The sequence below is a fragment of the Prionailurus viverrinus genome, chromosome C1, assembly GCF_022837055.1.
Source record: "Prionailurus viverrinus isolate Anna chromosome C1, UM_Priviv_1.0, whole genome shotgun sequence".
Taxonomy (NCBI): Eukaryota; Metazoa; Chordata; class Mammalia; order Carnivora; family Felidae; genus Prionailurus; species Prionailurus viverrinus.
Window position 1 is genome coordinate 93,669,011 of NC_062568.1, and position 16,512 is coordinate 93,685,522.

Below are 16,512 nucleotides of genomic sequence, written 5' to 3' on the forward strand. Positions count from 1 at the left end.
ACAAAAAAACCCTGAGACTTGGATTCAGGAACCCATAAGTTGCAAACAGAATGTTATAACCCATAACATTTTTGAATTGCAGTTTTGATAAAAACTTTTACTTAGGACATATAATCAGATATGCAACAATTTAGCATTGTAGGTGATATAGTAAAAAAGAATAGTTTTTATTTTCAGTCATTTTTCTTTTGCTCATTTGCTTAGACCATATTCAGTTTTGTTTCAGATAGGTATTAAGGATTAAGTATCTATATTAATTTGTGTGGTTATTTCAACTATTATTTATTCTCTGGTTATTATGTATTTTATGTTTTCTTCTCTCTAGAATGTAAACTCCATTAATTACCAAAGTAGTATAAAATGTTGAATGACAGAAATGAATATTTTCATGAAATAACATTAAAATAATAGAGATTGTCTTTTTAGTTGGTCAGATCTTACTCAATTTATATATGAAGCCAGGAGTTATGTGTAGGAGATGAGAGATGAGCTTTTTATTTGTACTAGACATCAGATAATACCGTAACATAAGATTTTCCTCAGCTTAATTTCTTTATTTTCTGACGGTATTTGTTCATTTGATTCTTGTTTACTGAAAATATGCCATCTTTTTTTACCGTTACTAAAATGAGGAAATAATTACTCAATTCTTTGTTTTTCTAGGAGCGCTATAGTTATGTCTGCCCAGATTTAGTAAAAGAATTTAACAAGTATGACACAGATGGATCAAAGTGGATTAAGCAATATACTGGAATCAATGCTATCTCAAAAAAAGAATTTTCTATTGATGTTGGTTATGAGAGATTCTTGGGACCTGAAATCTTTTTTCATCCAGAGGTAAGTTTTTTTTTTTTTTTTTTTTTTTTTAGATGGAATTGTTTTGAAAAATTTGGCAGAAATTATCAATGAACTATAAGATATTCAGGAAAGAGTTAATCTCAGGAACTTTCTTTTGTATACTAAAATGCTATAGGGAATTAATCATTTTCAAGAGGAAAAATTGCCTATGTTGAAATAGGCTAAACAAGTTACTGTTTTCATGCATTTAGAAAACTGAAACTTGTCTTTTTAAAATTTGGCTTATGTGGGGTCATGCAAAGACGAGAGCCCTTAAAATTTATGACCATTTAAATAAAATATTTGGGGATAAGTTCTAGAACTGCCACTGCCCTCATATAAAGTGGCCATTAGACAAAGAACCTTTAAGTATCGTAACAAAATATTATTAACAAAGTAGTTTTATATCTCTATGAAATGTTAGTAATGTACAGGTTTTATTAAATTAATGAAATGGTGTGTTTTTAATAATGAAAAACTCTTCTAATAACTTTGTATGAGAAACTTATTAAAAAAATTTTTTTTAATTTATTTTTGAGAGAGAGAGACAGAGCATGAGCAGGGGAAGGGTAGAGAGAGAGACGCACACACACACAAAATCTGAAGCAGGCTCCAGGCTCTGAGCTGTCACATCAGCACAGAGCCTGACATGGGGCTCGAACTCATGAACTGTGAGATCGTGACTTGAGCCAAAGTCGGATGCTTAACCGACTGAGCCACCCAGGCGCCTCTATAAAAAACTTGTTAATAGAATTACATTATATGTTTTTTGTGCGTATTTGACATTAAGAACAGTTGTTTTTGAATATTGTTTATTCTCTTAGCAAATAGTAAGTGAATACAGTTTTCATGGTCTCAGTTTACGGAATATTCAAAGATGAAAAATGATTTTATATTGGTTTTACTGAGCTCAGAGAATAAGGGAGATGAATAGCTAAACAGGTAAAGTTGCTTTAATAAATGCATGGATCTGGGTAGGGGATAGGAACAAAGAACATCTAAGTCTGCTTGGGAGAACTATGGAAACTTCTTAGATGAGGTAACAGTTGAACTGAGACTTCAAGGATGAATAGGTATTTGTCAGGCAGGTATGTTAGGGGAGTATGTTTCTGGCAAAGGGGATAGACTGGGTAGAAGTCTGGGAGAGGAGAGAGCTAGATAATAGAAGTATAAAGGAAGGGAGTTAGGAAATGGGTCCAGATGGGTGTTCATGAGGGATTAATATGCTACAGAATGGAGTTTACTGGATTCTGGAGTTGTGCAGAAATCTTCAGTGCAAATGACACAGATTTATGAACGGTGTTAGAAAGGTCACTCTGGCTGCACTGTGTGGAATGAATTAGAACAGAGGTGTTGGAAACAGGTTAGTTTATTGCAGTTTTCCAGATGAAGGAGGGACTGAGAAGAACCCAGTTGCAGGAATAAGGCTGAGGTTGTTTTGTCTTTAAGAGGGATTACCCCAGTGGTAGAGGTAAAGAGTTATGTATGGGTACAGGAAAATGTGAAGTTGGGAAGACTGGATAGAGGAGTAGGCAGGTAGCTTAGGAAGTTCATTGTCACAGTGCATAGTTTTATTTTTCATGAAGGGGAGTCAAGCTATTGTGTTGGGAGAAGGGAATGGACATAAAGTTGAGGGCTGGGAGAGAACAGTAACTTGTATAATCGTTAGTGAGAAGAATTGAGAGGGTGACTATATTAATAGTAGGGGGGTGGCACTACAAAAGTTAGAGACTCAGAACTTTGAGTCATAGAGCAGTGTTTTCCCTCCCAGGCAGTTGTGGAAAAGGAACAAAGTGTTTTGACAAGGCAGAGGTCAGAGTTTTGTGGAGTGTAAGAGCCTGAATCCGAAAGGCCTGACTTACTTAGGGATAATGAGGGGTATGGCCAGGGATTGGAGGTCATGATGAATTGCAGATAACTGTAAATTGGGAGCAAATGGGTGAGCCCCTGAAGGATAAGGCATTGTGGTCAGACTAGTATTTGGGTGTTGTAAGGTTTTAGACAGCCCTTCCATTTCAGTGCTAACACATACAGCCAGTTCTTTGGAGGGGGGGTGGGCTGGTGATAGAAACAGCCCTATTCTTGGCTTTCCCTACTGATGACTTACTAAGTGTTTTGGAGGGAATACATGGTCTTGTCCATCTGCCTTCCAGATTCTAGTTTGCCAAATTTTGTTGCTGTTTCTTCCTGTTCTCTTCTCTACATACATTTGGGATTATGCCTTTTTGATAAATTTTCTTTATTAGTGCTTTTAGTAGAGAGAAGAAGATATGTGTGTACAGTTCATCATGTTTTTCCAGAATAGACCCTCCCCCCCTTTTTTTTGGTATCATATGAACTGTGTCACTTCCCAAGTGAATTTTAAGATTCTGTCTTCTGTAGTTGTAGATTTTTCTGTGTCACATTTCCTCTTGTCATCTGAAGAATTCACTCTGGTTTTTGTTTTGGCTAGATAAAAGTGTAGGTACTTGAATTTGAACACTGATGATAAACTGTATGAAAGAGTAAGGATATTTATTTTTCGAATTGCTGGATTCTTCACAAATACCTGAGCTGTTTTTAGAAGGAACGGGTTTGGCACTTTGATTTTTTTTTTTTTTAAAGGAAATAAAATTTTTTTGACAAAGCTATTTTGACTGCTTTGTCTACTTTGAGTGTATTTTCTGTAAATTTCTCATAAGAGAGAAAAGATACTCCTCTCTTGTTAGCCATTTGTAGTAGTATTAAGACACGATCAGAAAACAGAGGCAGGACTAATCCTTTTGTTGAAAGGGAAAGCAAAGGCCTAAAAATATGCTTAGTAGGGACCCTAGGTTGAGCCTGTTAGTATTAAAGTATTAAATAACCTGCAACAATTTATTGTTAATTCTTAACTCTTTTCCTTCATTTATTTATTACTAAGTATTCATTGCTTGCTGCTTCACTCGATACATTCTACACATTCTCTCCTGGGATTCTATAAAGCACAATAGTCCCCAAGCTTTTTGTAAAGATGTATTCAAATCAGACTTCATTTCTTTCTAAATCAGAATATCTGTGGGTGAGTCCAGGGTATGTGAATATTGAAAGGTTGTATAAATTCTATCTTTTATATGTTCCTGATTAAAAATTGCTATGAGAAGGGCATGGCACAGGAATGAATGACCCCATCCCTGCCTTTTTCTGATCTTGTTATAGCAGGTGAACTGTCTTAAAGGTTTGGGAAAGAATTACGGGAAGGTTAATCTCTTGAGTGCGTGCTCCTTTGTGTGTGTGTGTGTGTGTATTGTTTAGGTAAGTCCTAAGGAGTATGGCTAACAAAAGACAATGTACAGAATTTTTAAGTTCTGTATTAGTAAATTGATGAGATATTATAGACCATATTTTCTTTTTCTTTTTTTTTTTAATTTTTTTTTTTTAACGTTTATTTATTTTTGAGACAGAGAGAGACAGAGCATGAACGGGGGAGGGTCAGAGAGAGGGAGACACAGAATCTGACACAGGCTCCAGGCTCTGAGCTGTCAGCACAGAGCCTGACGCGGGGTTCAAACTCACGGACTGCGAGATCATGACCTGAGCCGAAGTCGGCCGCTTAACCGACTGAGCCACCCGGGCGCCCCTATAGACCATATTTTCTATCGGATTGTTAATGTTCTCCACATTTTGAGGATTAAATCTCATGACAGGTTCTCAGGTTGAAGGTATCATTATGGGATCATAAAAGCGTGTTTTGAGAATTGAAGTTTCCTTAGAGATTTCATAGTCTAAAGCTTAGAGAGTGGTTATACACATCACAAAATGAAATTTTCAGGATTCCAATTCTGTTACTCATTCCAGTTAATTGTGAACTGAGCCATTCCTTGCCCATAAACTAAGATTGACTGTAAATGGCATACAGAGCCAGCTGAGTGGAGTTATATTCTCCCATTTTCCCACAGGATGCAATATGGATTACCTCTAACAGATGGAACAAATAGTCTGTAGTTTGGGTTTTCAAGCCTCAGTACGAGTCCCATTTCTCTACCCACTTGTAGCTATTCATTATTCCTAGGAATTCTATACCCCTGTTAGGGTATGCTTTAAATAGATAGATGTTGACTACCATTTGTTTTTTTACTATGATAATGGAAGTCAGTAGAATCTTTGCTAGTGATATTTTACTTTATCTAAATTAAAATATTTTGTATCCTTATGCTTCATCATTTAAGTAACGTTAAATCTCTTTTCATTATATGCCCAAACTCTCAATAACTTAAAACTAAATTTAAAAACTGGAAAAAATTGACAAATGCATTAGAGTTATCAGTCAAGTTCTAGAATCAGTTTATTGAACAAAGGAATGTTGTCTCTCCCATTAGACAACCTAATGTGAAAAATGAGAGGCCAAGAAACGTGGTTGGCAACTCATTTTCTGGACAGTACTTTAAATTTTATTCATTTTAGTGAAATATACTTGTTTATTTTGACAAATTAGGCTAACTTTTGACCTTTTATTTTTAACTAGGAAAAACCCCATCTAGCATTTCCTCTCCAATTTTAAAGAATGGCCACATACATATATTTTTGAAAAGTTTTAGTAAAATGAGGTCTTTGTTTCAAAATACAAGTTGAATTCTGAGATCTAGTATTCAAAAACTATTTTATGGGTGCTAGGGTGGTTCAGATAGTTGAGCATCCGTCTCTTGATTTTGGCTTAGGTAATGATCCCAAGATCATGAGATTGAGGCCCGCATGTAGCTCAGCGCTGAACATAGAGACTGCTTAAGATTCTCCCTCCCCCTCCCTCCCCCCTCTCCCCTCTGTCCCTCTGCCTTCTCCCCCTCCCTTCCTCCAGCCTTCTCCCCTGTTTTCTCTTTCTCTCAAAATCTTAAAAAAAAAAAAAAAAACAAAAAAAAACTGTTATGTTTTGTAGTTCCTCTGAGGAAATCTAGAAATATACATACAGCATGTTTTGGAGGGCCACAGGCATGCATATAAAAATACATGATGGGGAAGAAAGCCTTCCCTAATACTGTTTCTCCTTGTATAAGGCCTGCTGTATATAAAAATTAAGTTTTTAAAAATTTACTATTTTTAATCTCCTTCTTATTTCCATGATGATTTAAATTGTTAGGCTGCTTTCCATCTCAAACCTACCAATCTAACCAATCTGTTAAAAAAATTTTGAAAAGTGTTGCCTAATACATGTACCTTCCATTCCAAATAAATACATACTAATACTAATACTTATCATACTGAGATTTTAAGAAATAAAGTATTACAAAAAGAGTACCTTCCCTTCCTCAGACCTTTTCCTTTCTCTGTTTGGTTTCCATCCTTGCTTTTTCTCCTGAGGGTGGTTGTCATAAATTTAGTGTATATCCAGTTCATGTTTTTTAACTGTGCATGTATTCACAAAAACATATATTTAAAAGAAAAATTTTTTTATGTTTATTTTTGAGAGAGAGAGCATGAGCAGGGGAGGGGCAGAGAGATTGGGAGAGAGAGAATCCCAAGCAGGCTCTGTGCTCTCAATCCAGAGCCCAATGTGGGGCTCGAACTCAGGAACTGTGAGATCATGACCTGAGCTGAAGTTGGTTGCTCAATTGACTGAGCCACTCGGGCACCCCAAAAATAAACATTTTTAAAAGATTTACATATATGTAATCATTCAAATTTTTTTGAAGTTAGCTTCTTAAAAATTGAGTTTTGCTTTTGAGTGTCAGCTATTTGGAAATAGTTTGTGGTATATCATCATATAAATATACAGTTTATTCTCATTATTCACAGTAGATGCTCTATAAAGTTGCTGTGAACATCGAATTAGTGAAAACTAAAATCATTGTTCGTAGGGGAAATACAGGGTTAGGTCCTGTGAGCTTTAGGTTACATTTTTTGTCAACTGAACATATAACCTTGTTTTATTTGTGTTTCTGTTTAAAGGCACACGAGTATATATTTTCCATCATTAGCATTGAGCCCACGGCCAACAGCCCTGTAACTCATGCTTGAATGAGGCTTACCAACACTGTATTTTCTCCATAACACACATCACAGCCTTCTCAAGCTTAGAAATAGTAGATAGCACTTTGGCACTACTGTGGTCGGAGACCCTTTTAAACAGCAAAATCACCCACAAAAATGTGGAAACTGTGACACTACATATATCGTGAAAAGGCCACTTATAGTATAAAAGGTGAAATGAGAAGACTGAGCATTTCCTTGTTTGCCTTCAACTATAAATGTGTCATTCAATTCAGATTTTTGCAGCTCTGCTCATGTGCGTGTCCACAGATTTTTATCAGTTCATAGTGTATGTGCAGCTTTACATTTTTACTGTGCTGATGGTTGTGAAATGGTATATATCATCATTATTACAATTTGACTTCTGAAATCTCTGATTTCAGTGTCTTTAATTTTGAATTAGAGACCAGAATTTATGATTTATAAAAATTCTTTTGTTTTTGAACTGAAAACATGCTTTTTTATTGTGATATTTAAGTCAATACTAACCTAATCTCTACCGTATATCCACCTTTACTTTTCAGTTTGCTAATCCAGACTTTACTCAACCTATCTCAGAAGTTGTAGATGAAGTAATTCAGAATTGCCCTATTGATGTCAGACGTCCTCTCTACAAGGTCAGTATTTACAGCAAAATTACTGTTCAAGGCCATACTTTTAAAAACTTCTTAAATTTCTGGTCTGTTCTTGAATATTAAATTAAAAAAACCTCTCTTCAAAAGGCTCTGATAGGATCTTAGTATTGTTTCTTATGTCTTTAAAAGTTTTCTTTTTCCTTTTAAATAAAAGTCAATACTTATATATTTTTCTCCACCAATGTAGAATATTGTCCTCTCTGGAGGTTCAACCATGTTCAGGGACTTTGGACGTCGCTTGCAAAGAGATTTGAAAAGAACTGTAGATGCCAGGCTGAAACTAAGTGAGGAATTGAGTGGTGGCAGATTGAAGGTTGGTTTTCTCAGTTATTGGTGGGAGGGTAGGGGCTTTCTTGATTCTTATAATGGTGATGGGAAATGTCTGCCAATTTTTGCTTTAATTTAGGAAAATAAGAGGCCTCTATCAGGCATTCTAATGGAAAGTGGTTAATATTACACATCCATGTCCATGATATTCTTGGTCATTTGATTCCTCTAGGATATCACCTACATTTCTGGAAAGTATTCTTAGTCCGTGTAAGCAACATTTTTTCATACCTCTCTCACGGATAACGTATTATATAGAACAGATATCTTGCATACTCCAGGGATAATATTCCTTAGGGAATCTACACAATTTTAAATTCTCCAATAGTAGTACAATAAAGCTGAGATGAGAGAGAAGCTGATGTTGTGGGGTCAAGCCTGCTTATACAGACTGACCCTACCCACCCCTATCCCCCCATAGCAGCTCATAGTGTAAAATCACACTGGTGGTTCAGCAGAAATAACTTTTCTTTTGCATGTCCTGGATTTTGGGTTCACTGTCAAAATCAAAATTAATTTTAAATTTTCAGATGTCGGCTTTCTATATTTATGAGACAGATTTTCAGTAAATGTTATGTTTCATCCTTATTCATTGTAGACTGTTGATACAAAACATTGATTTAGAGGATATGTTGCTAAATAAAAATACATTTTATTCAACTTGGAAAATTATTAAGAATGAGGGCTTCATCTGAGACTACTAATCATTTAAGATTACTTAAAAGTAAAACACAATCCTCTAGAGTTTGCTGCTTGTTTAGAAATTGCATGACAGCTGTTTTCACCCCCTAAATTTTGGTTATCTTAGACCTGTCCCTTGGACTGCAGAATAAAATATGTTTAAGTAGTTGTTTAGTTTGTAATGACTCATAGAGACGTGACATGAAAGTAGAAATGCTATTTTTGAGTGTAGTATTTTAATAAAGTAAAAATGTAACATTTTTAGGTTGCTCATACATTTCAAAATAAGAAATGAGAGATTTTTTCCCCTCAGTGATGTCAACTGTGTTGACATTAATGATACAGGAAAAATAATGTTTACTGGAGGACTCTGCCTCTCTTTTTCTTTTATATGATATTTTTATGGATTTTCATAACATTTTTATATATCTATATCTAAATCTGGCTTTATTCCCTTTCAATCTGTAATTTTTAATGGCAACTAAAATAGTTTTAACAGCAACAAAATAAGCCATTTTTTATGACCTGTAAGTTTGTAATTTTTTTATTTTGAAATAATTTCATACTTAGAGAAAAGTTAACAAAACTTAGTGGAAAGAATTCCGATAAATCGTTCACCTAGATTCCCCAAATGTTAGCATTTTATATTTGCTTTATTCTATACCTATAAATATATGTACATATGCATATATACACACATTTTTCTGAATTGAGAGTGAGTTGGAAATATAATGGTCCATCACCCCTAAATGTTTTAGTGTATGTCCCCAAACAATACATTACAATTGTAAAAATCACACAAGTAAGCTTGATATAATACATAATTTAGTTATAGACCCGATTCAGGTTTCAACAGTTCTTCCATTATTGTCCTTTATAGCAAAAGAAAAAACTTCTGGTCTAGAACCCAATCCAGAATCACATGTTTGAAATAATTATTATGTCCTTTCAATCTGGAACAAGTACTCAGTCTTATTTGTCTTTTTTAACCTTAACGTTTTTGAAGAATACAGGCCATTTATTTTGCAGGATGTTTCTCAATTTGGGATTGTCAATTGGGGATATTTCCTCATGATAAGTTAGGTTCAGATCAGGTACTTTTGGCAGTAATACCACAGAAATGATGTTGTATCCTTTTTAGTGCATTGTATCACTGAACACATGGTATAATTTGTCCCAGATGTTAATTTGATCAGTTGGTTAATAAAGTTGTGTTTGTTAGGTTTCTCTGTGAAGTTATTTTTCTTTATATTTAATAAGAATATTATGGAAAGATAGTTTCAGACTATGCAGCTATCCTGGTTTTTATCAAACTTTCAGCCCTGGTTTTAACATCCATTTTTCTTTTCTGAAATAGTTATCGTTGTGGTAGTTGCCAACTGGTATTCTGTACATTCCAGTCATTCCATCTGTGTTTTTTAAGTCTCATTTTACTGTAAGGAAGAGTTTTTCCTTCTCATTCATTCATTCATTCAGTAATACCTCTGTGAAAACCTGATTTCTCATATTATCATATAATTTAATATCATTGTGATATAATATCAACATATCATTATTACTATTAATATCTTTAATTTTGATGCTCAGATTTCTCAGATTTGGCCAGTAGGAGCCCTTAAAGATGGCTTTTTGTCCTTTTGATGCATATCTAGTATTCTTTCGGTGCTTTGTTACTCCTTGACACAGCAGAATAATTCAGGTTCTTCTCTTCCTTTCTGTTCCTTTTGGTGCAAAATGCTATTAAGCAACCAAGTTGTGGATACTAGTTATGTTTATTGTTACTGAGGGTCACCTCTTCAGGCCTTGGTGTACAGAACTAGGATGTGTTTGTGTGTATGTGCGTGCGTTTGCTTGCGCATGCACACACACACACGTACACACAATCTATATCTAGTTTTGTATGTATATAAATTTAAAACTCCGAATGCATACCGATACTGCCAGTTCCAGAATACCAGAAGTTCAATCTAGCCTTCTTCTCTTCCATATTTGTAATGTTGTGTTTTCTGACAGTGAGAATCTTGGCTTCCATTATCTACAGTATATTTATGTTTTTGCTTGAATCTGGAATATGTATATAGTACTTTCAGAATTGTTAATCCATACTATTGTGAGAAATATATTAACTGGAATTCAACAGTTAATTTTTATCTTAAGCCAGAAGGCACAGTCATAATACTGTGTTAGGGGTTAGTCGCTTTCGCCACTTCAGAGTGCTTGTTTTTTTGTCTTTTAAAAATTAGCTTAATTTGTTTCTGTCGTGTTCTGTTTTGCTTTATGTGCGTCCTCTTAGAGTTTTATTATTTTTGAGTATCTGAAACATTATATTTTAGTCTATATACATTTAAAGTTATATAATACAGAAATCGTTACTTGAATTTATTTCTCGAACTGCTCTTGCTGTTTCATTTTTAGCCAAAACCTATTGATGTACAAGTCATTACACACCACATGCAGCGATACGCAGTTTGGTTTGGAGGATCGATGCTGGCTTCCACGGTGAGATAAAGCTTGCATTTAAAATGTGATTTTTCAGATGGGAGAATTCACCAGTACTGACATAATTAAAAATATTTTCTAACGTTTATTATTTATTTTGAGAGATTGAGAGTGTGTGTGCAAGTGGAGGGGCAGACAGGCAGAGAAGGAGAGAGAGAGAATCCCACATAGCCTCCCTGCTGTCAGCGCAGGGCTGGACACAAGTCTCCATCTCACAGACCATGAGCCGGTATCAAGAGTCGGATGCTTAACCGACTGCGCCACACAAGCACCCCAATACTTACACGGTTCAGAAGAACGAAGGAAATTTCTTTAAATTGTATTTGTATATTGCATGAGCAGGTTTTAAAATCGGATGTCTCTCTCTATATAGACATACTATATATATATATATATATATATATATATATATATATATATACATATACACACATACATACATCACATATATGTGTGTGTGTATATATATATAGTATTTTAAAAAGTAGAAGTCCTTTGGATTTTATTTTTTGCTCGCTAGACATTTTTTTAGAATGAGCATTTATGGTGTTAAAATTTATCTGTAGGGAAAATTCTTTTAACCTTGTGATAATGCAGATATCAGAAGGTCATTGTTTTTTCTGTGTAGATATTTAAAAGCATTAAGATCATTGCATAGGAAATATGACGTTCAAAACTTAGTGGAAGGAATTGTTCTAAGAGCTCTCTCCCCAAACCAAAACATCTTAAAATCCCTTCAAAAGATAATTTAACATCATTAGTCTATTAAATATTGGTGCTTTATCCTGTAGCACAGAGTATTAAATAAAATGAAGAAACTTTAATCTGAATTACTGAATATCATACATGCTTGGATTTTTAAAACCATTTAAAATGAAGAGGTACATATTATTCCTTAATTTTAGTCATCTTCATTTGTGCCATATAACCTATTTGAGTTTGTAAGTGTGCCCTCTGAGAAAGGAGTTAACAGAGAGAGAGAGAGAGAGAGAGAGAGAGAGAGAGAGAGAGACTCTGTCCATACCTTGAGTAAGGAAAGCAAGTTGATCTAGAAGTTTTTGTATATGACTACTAGGAGTTTACCTATATTTTAGATTTAATGCTGCTCTTTTAGATTACAATGGGGGGAAGCCTCAGCAGAATAGTCTGGGCTTTTGAGAATCCACCTTCCAGTCTTCAGAATTTCAAAATCATGCTAAGGTAGGGGGAGATGTGTGTTAGGACATGTGTTGTTAAATGCTACTTTTCATTTCTGATAAAGAATTACAACTGATGCTGTCACAGTTGCTAGAAATTTTAAGCTTTGTTCACATATGGAGGTGGGCTAATAAAAATTTTAGATTTAACAAGTCTATTTTATTAAAAAATTTTTTTTCAATGTTTATTTTTGAGAGAGAGCATGAGCATGGGCAGGGAGGGGCAGAGAGAGAGGGAGACCCGGAATCTGAAACAGGCTCCAGGCTGTCAGCACAGAGCCTGACACGGGACTTGAACTCACAGACAGCGAGATCATGACCTGAGCCAAAGTCGGACACTTAACCACAAGGCACCACACAGATCTCTTTTAAGCATATTGAAAGGTGGTACGTTTTTGACCTTTGTAAAATACATGTTTTTGTTTTCAGCCTGAGTTCTACCAAGTGTGCCACACCAAAAAGGATTACGAAGAAATTGGACCTAGCATTTGTCGTCACAATCCAGTGTTTGGAGTCATGTCGTAAAATTGATTTCATAATTATTGGGGTTAGGGAGGTGGGGAGAAATAATCTTTCTGATTACCTGTGTTGTCTGGATGGCTGGTTTTGAGGTTTTAAACCTGACTTGGAGTAAGAAGACCAAACATAATTATACAGGATATTTTAATAAGTATATCAACATGCGAATGTAGAGGAGAGCCAAAATGATTATGTGTTTTTCTTTAGACTGAATATTTGAATCTTACGTGTAACAAAAAGAAGTGGGTTTTAGTTCTTTCTGTGCCCTGATATTTTGTATATTATTGAATTATCCAAGATTCGATGGGATTTATCGGTATGTAGATAGCTCTATAATGCTTGAGTTGTGCACTTCTAAGTGTGCAATGCAAGAGCTTGTTTATATTTCATACTTTTTATACTTTGAGGAAAAAAAAGTCAAAGAAAAACTAGTATTTGAGGAAAAACAAGTGACCAAGTAAAGGATAAATTAAAAAAGCCTCATGAGACTTGGCGCACACACACACTCATGGGATTCCAGTTATTACAAATGGCTTCCACCCCCCTGTATCCCCACAGTGGTTTTCTTTGCAAGTGCTTTTGGAACTAAGAAGCTAGTATCTTGGATTAACTGATGCCTGCTAGTGCTTTCTGATTACTCGAATTCTGTTTCTTGCTTTAAAGGAAAAGTAAAGACAAGATTGTTGGACCAGTAATGCAGTTCTGTAGTGTCATTTCTTATTAAAAATGAATAATTTGATTACCAAAATTGGTATATTTAAAGCCTAACACCATTCTAATAAAGGCACAGATTTCTTTTTAATACTTGTTTCAAGCTCTTTAATCTCTTTATAAGTTAACTAATCTATTTTCTTCAAACCTCTGCAATAGTTCTTTAAAATCACAACAGTTGGTTAGCAAGCTGACTTTTTTATGTGCTCTGAACAAATAATTGTGAAATTTTAATATGTTGAGTGCTTTCATTTTGATAACTGGATCTCCATTTGATATTTTCATTTGTATAACTCATTTGCAGTCTGAAAATTTTTTTAGTGCCAGTCCCTGACATATCATGGAAAGTTAATTTTCTTTGCATTTTAAAATATCTGGATCATGAAGAAAAAGTGATAAAATAAATTAAAACTGAATTACCTTTTCTAATGTTTTTTTTTTTTTTTAGGAGCAGTGTCATTCTACTTTGTGTTTATGTATTTTATATGATATCTGTTTCTGTTGAAATAGTGGGATTCATTGAAATCTCTCTAATGTGTATGGCAGAAAATATCTTGTGAACTTGAAATTTTACCAGTTATTTATAGAAGAATAAAATGGAAAATGTTTTATAGGCTTTTTAAAACGTCAACATCAATGTCAGTGAACACTTAAACTTCATTATCCATGAGAGTAACACATAGGATTAGTATACTTCTGTCTAAAAGTTAAAGAGCAGTTAAAGTATCTTTGTTGTTTGTATTTACTATAAAGATAGAATTGGGGAGTAAATTTTAGGTTTTATTTACAGTGAAGCTGGATACTTAAATTAATCATTTTATATGAATCTTTGAATATGGGAGTAAAGAACAAAATGTTTGCCCTCCAGTAGTAGTAGTATGAGTATCAAAGATCTTTTTTTTTACTTGAGAAAGTAGTCCATGAACATGTAAAAAAAACTATTCAAACAGCACCAAAGAGTAGATAGTGAAAGTACATTTATTTTCCACTGCAGCTTTTCTGACTTTCTCATTACAGTTAGAAATGTCTTTATATCCTTGCAATTTTCTGCATATAGAAAGGAGTATAGCTCCCTTATGTTAACACAAATAGGAGTTTGCTACATACACTATTCTTCGTTTGCTTTTTCAAAGATCTTTTGATACAGAGCTAAAATGGTAAACATCAAAAGATTTCATCTTCCTGATCCATTAGCATTGCTTTAAATATGTCTTTTCCACCTAGTATTGTTGAAGAGTGAATGAGTAAGCTCAAATCACATTTACAAAGCCACAGATTACAGTCTCACTCATACTTATATAAAGATGTCAATGGTTTGATACAAAAATGTGAAGGTCAAGAATTTTTCTTTAAACTTACATGTATTTAGGCACACAAGAAGACTCAAACCTTTCTTATGTTTCCTGATATCCCCTTTGCATTGCTTTTATAGGACTGAGCTATGTTATCATAGCTTATTTCTTTACGTCTTATTTCTTTACATCTGTCCTATCACTGTATATCATTTTTCAGTTTATAGCATGTTTGGTTGTATATGTGTAGAGGCTGGCCAAGATGAATTCACATCTGTAACACTGATTTGATGTCAGCTACATGAGCGTGGTACATTGGAAAAACACCAGACTAAGGCCAGTGACTGAAATTTTTATTCTGGTTCTACAAATTGATGATACAACTCCTTCGACTTTGATTTTTTGTTGTTATTGTTAAAACATAGAAGATATATTTGTGTAATCTTAGATAAATTCCTTGAACTTTCTAGACCTTAATTTACATATGAGGGTGGTGTGGTATCTGGATTGACAGTGCAGTTTTTATGAGTTGTGAGAATTGGTTTATTTGTGTTAGTAAGGGTGTCTTCTAATGTCTCCTTTTTAGTAGGCAGGGCTTTGATCGATTGGGAAATATTAATGGACAGAAATAAAAATAGATGACGGTTATCTAACTTGCCTACTCTTCAGGAAGCTGGGTTTTACAGCCTGATCCTTACACATTAATACATGGCATATACTACAAGTAACCGCCTTCTTCTGATTGTCTTGCTTTTTGATAGCAGATACAGCAGTTGTCTATCAAGTCCACCAATAGTTTGCTTTCAAAGCTACTTGAACAAGTGTATATAACTGTCCTTGCAGTTATTTGTAGAAATATCTTCAGAAATAATAATATATATAGGGATAACAAGCTATTATGTTCTTTATTCTCTACTTAATTTCTGCAGAGAAGTCCTAGAAGATATATCTATATAAATAGAAACCTCCTTCATTCAGATAACCGTAAAGATGGTACCAGAGTACTTTGTAATATTATTGATGAAATTATTTGTAGTATCAAAAGGTATTTGTGGTATTGTGAAGAGTGTTGTTGTTCCACTAAATATCGGACTGATCTGTCAGTGATCAAGTCCCATGTATTTCCGCTTTTCCTACCAGCACTGCTTTGACTCCTCTGCCCCTCTAACTGGCCAGATCTTATTCATTAGCACCATGCCTGAGTGCCGCTGAGAGCCCTCTGCAGTCTCTTTAGCTGTTAGCACCTAGATTCCCAATATAGCTTAATGTCCCTAAACGTATTACCTAAAATACATGCAAACCAAATATGTACAAACTCTTGGGGTAAAACCTTCTACTCTGTGCTGTAGAACATATTCACTGTAGTAGCACGTAGCCAGTATACATGGTCACAGGCAGAGTTGTCAACGAGAAGTTCTGGTGAACTTTCCACAGCAAATCCTGAAAATAAATACTTTGTTTTTGTAATTAGGTCCGTATCATATCTAAGCTTATCTTAAGAATTTTAGATCTGCTGGAGGGTCTGGAGACTTGAGTGAAAAGGGATTTCTAGTCACTGTTGATGACTCTTCAATACTGCTCATCCCTCTTCAGTATTTGTTTTTCAGCATACCAGAACCTTCATTACAATGTGCTTGGTCTTGATAGACTCTTAACAAAAATAAATTAAAATCTGTGGTTGTTCCTGGTATTTTCTATGCCATAACCCTGTGTAACTGATGTATTTAGAAGTTGGAAGCTGAAATTCAGTAACACCTATTCGAATTCAGAATTGTATTAACATTGCTCCCATGTATGCAGCAGCAGTAAAAAGAAAAAAAAAAAAAGGTACAA

The 16,512-nt window shown here is 34.5% G+C and overlaps 1 protein-coding gene across 1 annotated transcript in view; it reads left to right on the plus strand.

The window, feature by feature from the left end:
• Positions 1-13,811, plus strand: part of ACTR3 (actin related protein 3) — a 66,556-nt gene extending 52,745 nt beyond the window's left edge. The window contains exons 8-12 of the mRNA XM_047868841.1: positions 664-837; positions 7,344-7,436; positions 7,642-7,767; positions 10,878-10,961; positions 12,587-13,811. Coding sequence (XP_047724797.1) covers positions 664-837; positions 7,344-7,436; positions 7,642-7,767; positions 10,878-10,961; positions 12,587-12,682 — 573 coding nt within the window. The 3' untranslated portion in view covers positions 12,683-13,811. The remainder of the gene's footprint in view (positions 1-663; positions 838-7,343; positions 7,437-7,641; positions 7,768-10,877; positions 10,962-12,586) is intronic.
• The last annotated feature ends 2,701 nt before the right edge of the window (positions 13,812-16,512 follow it).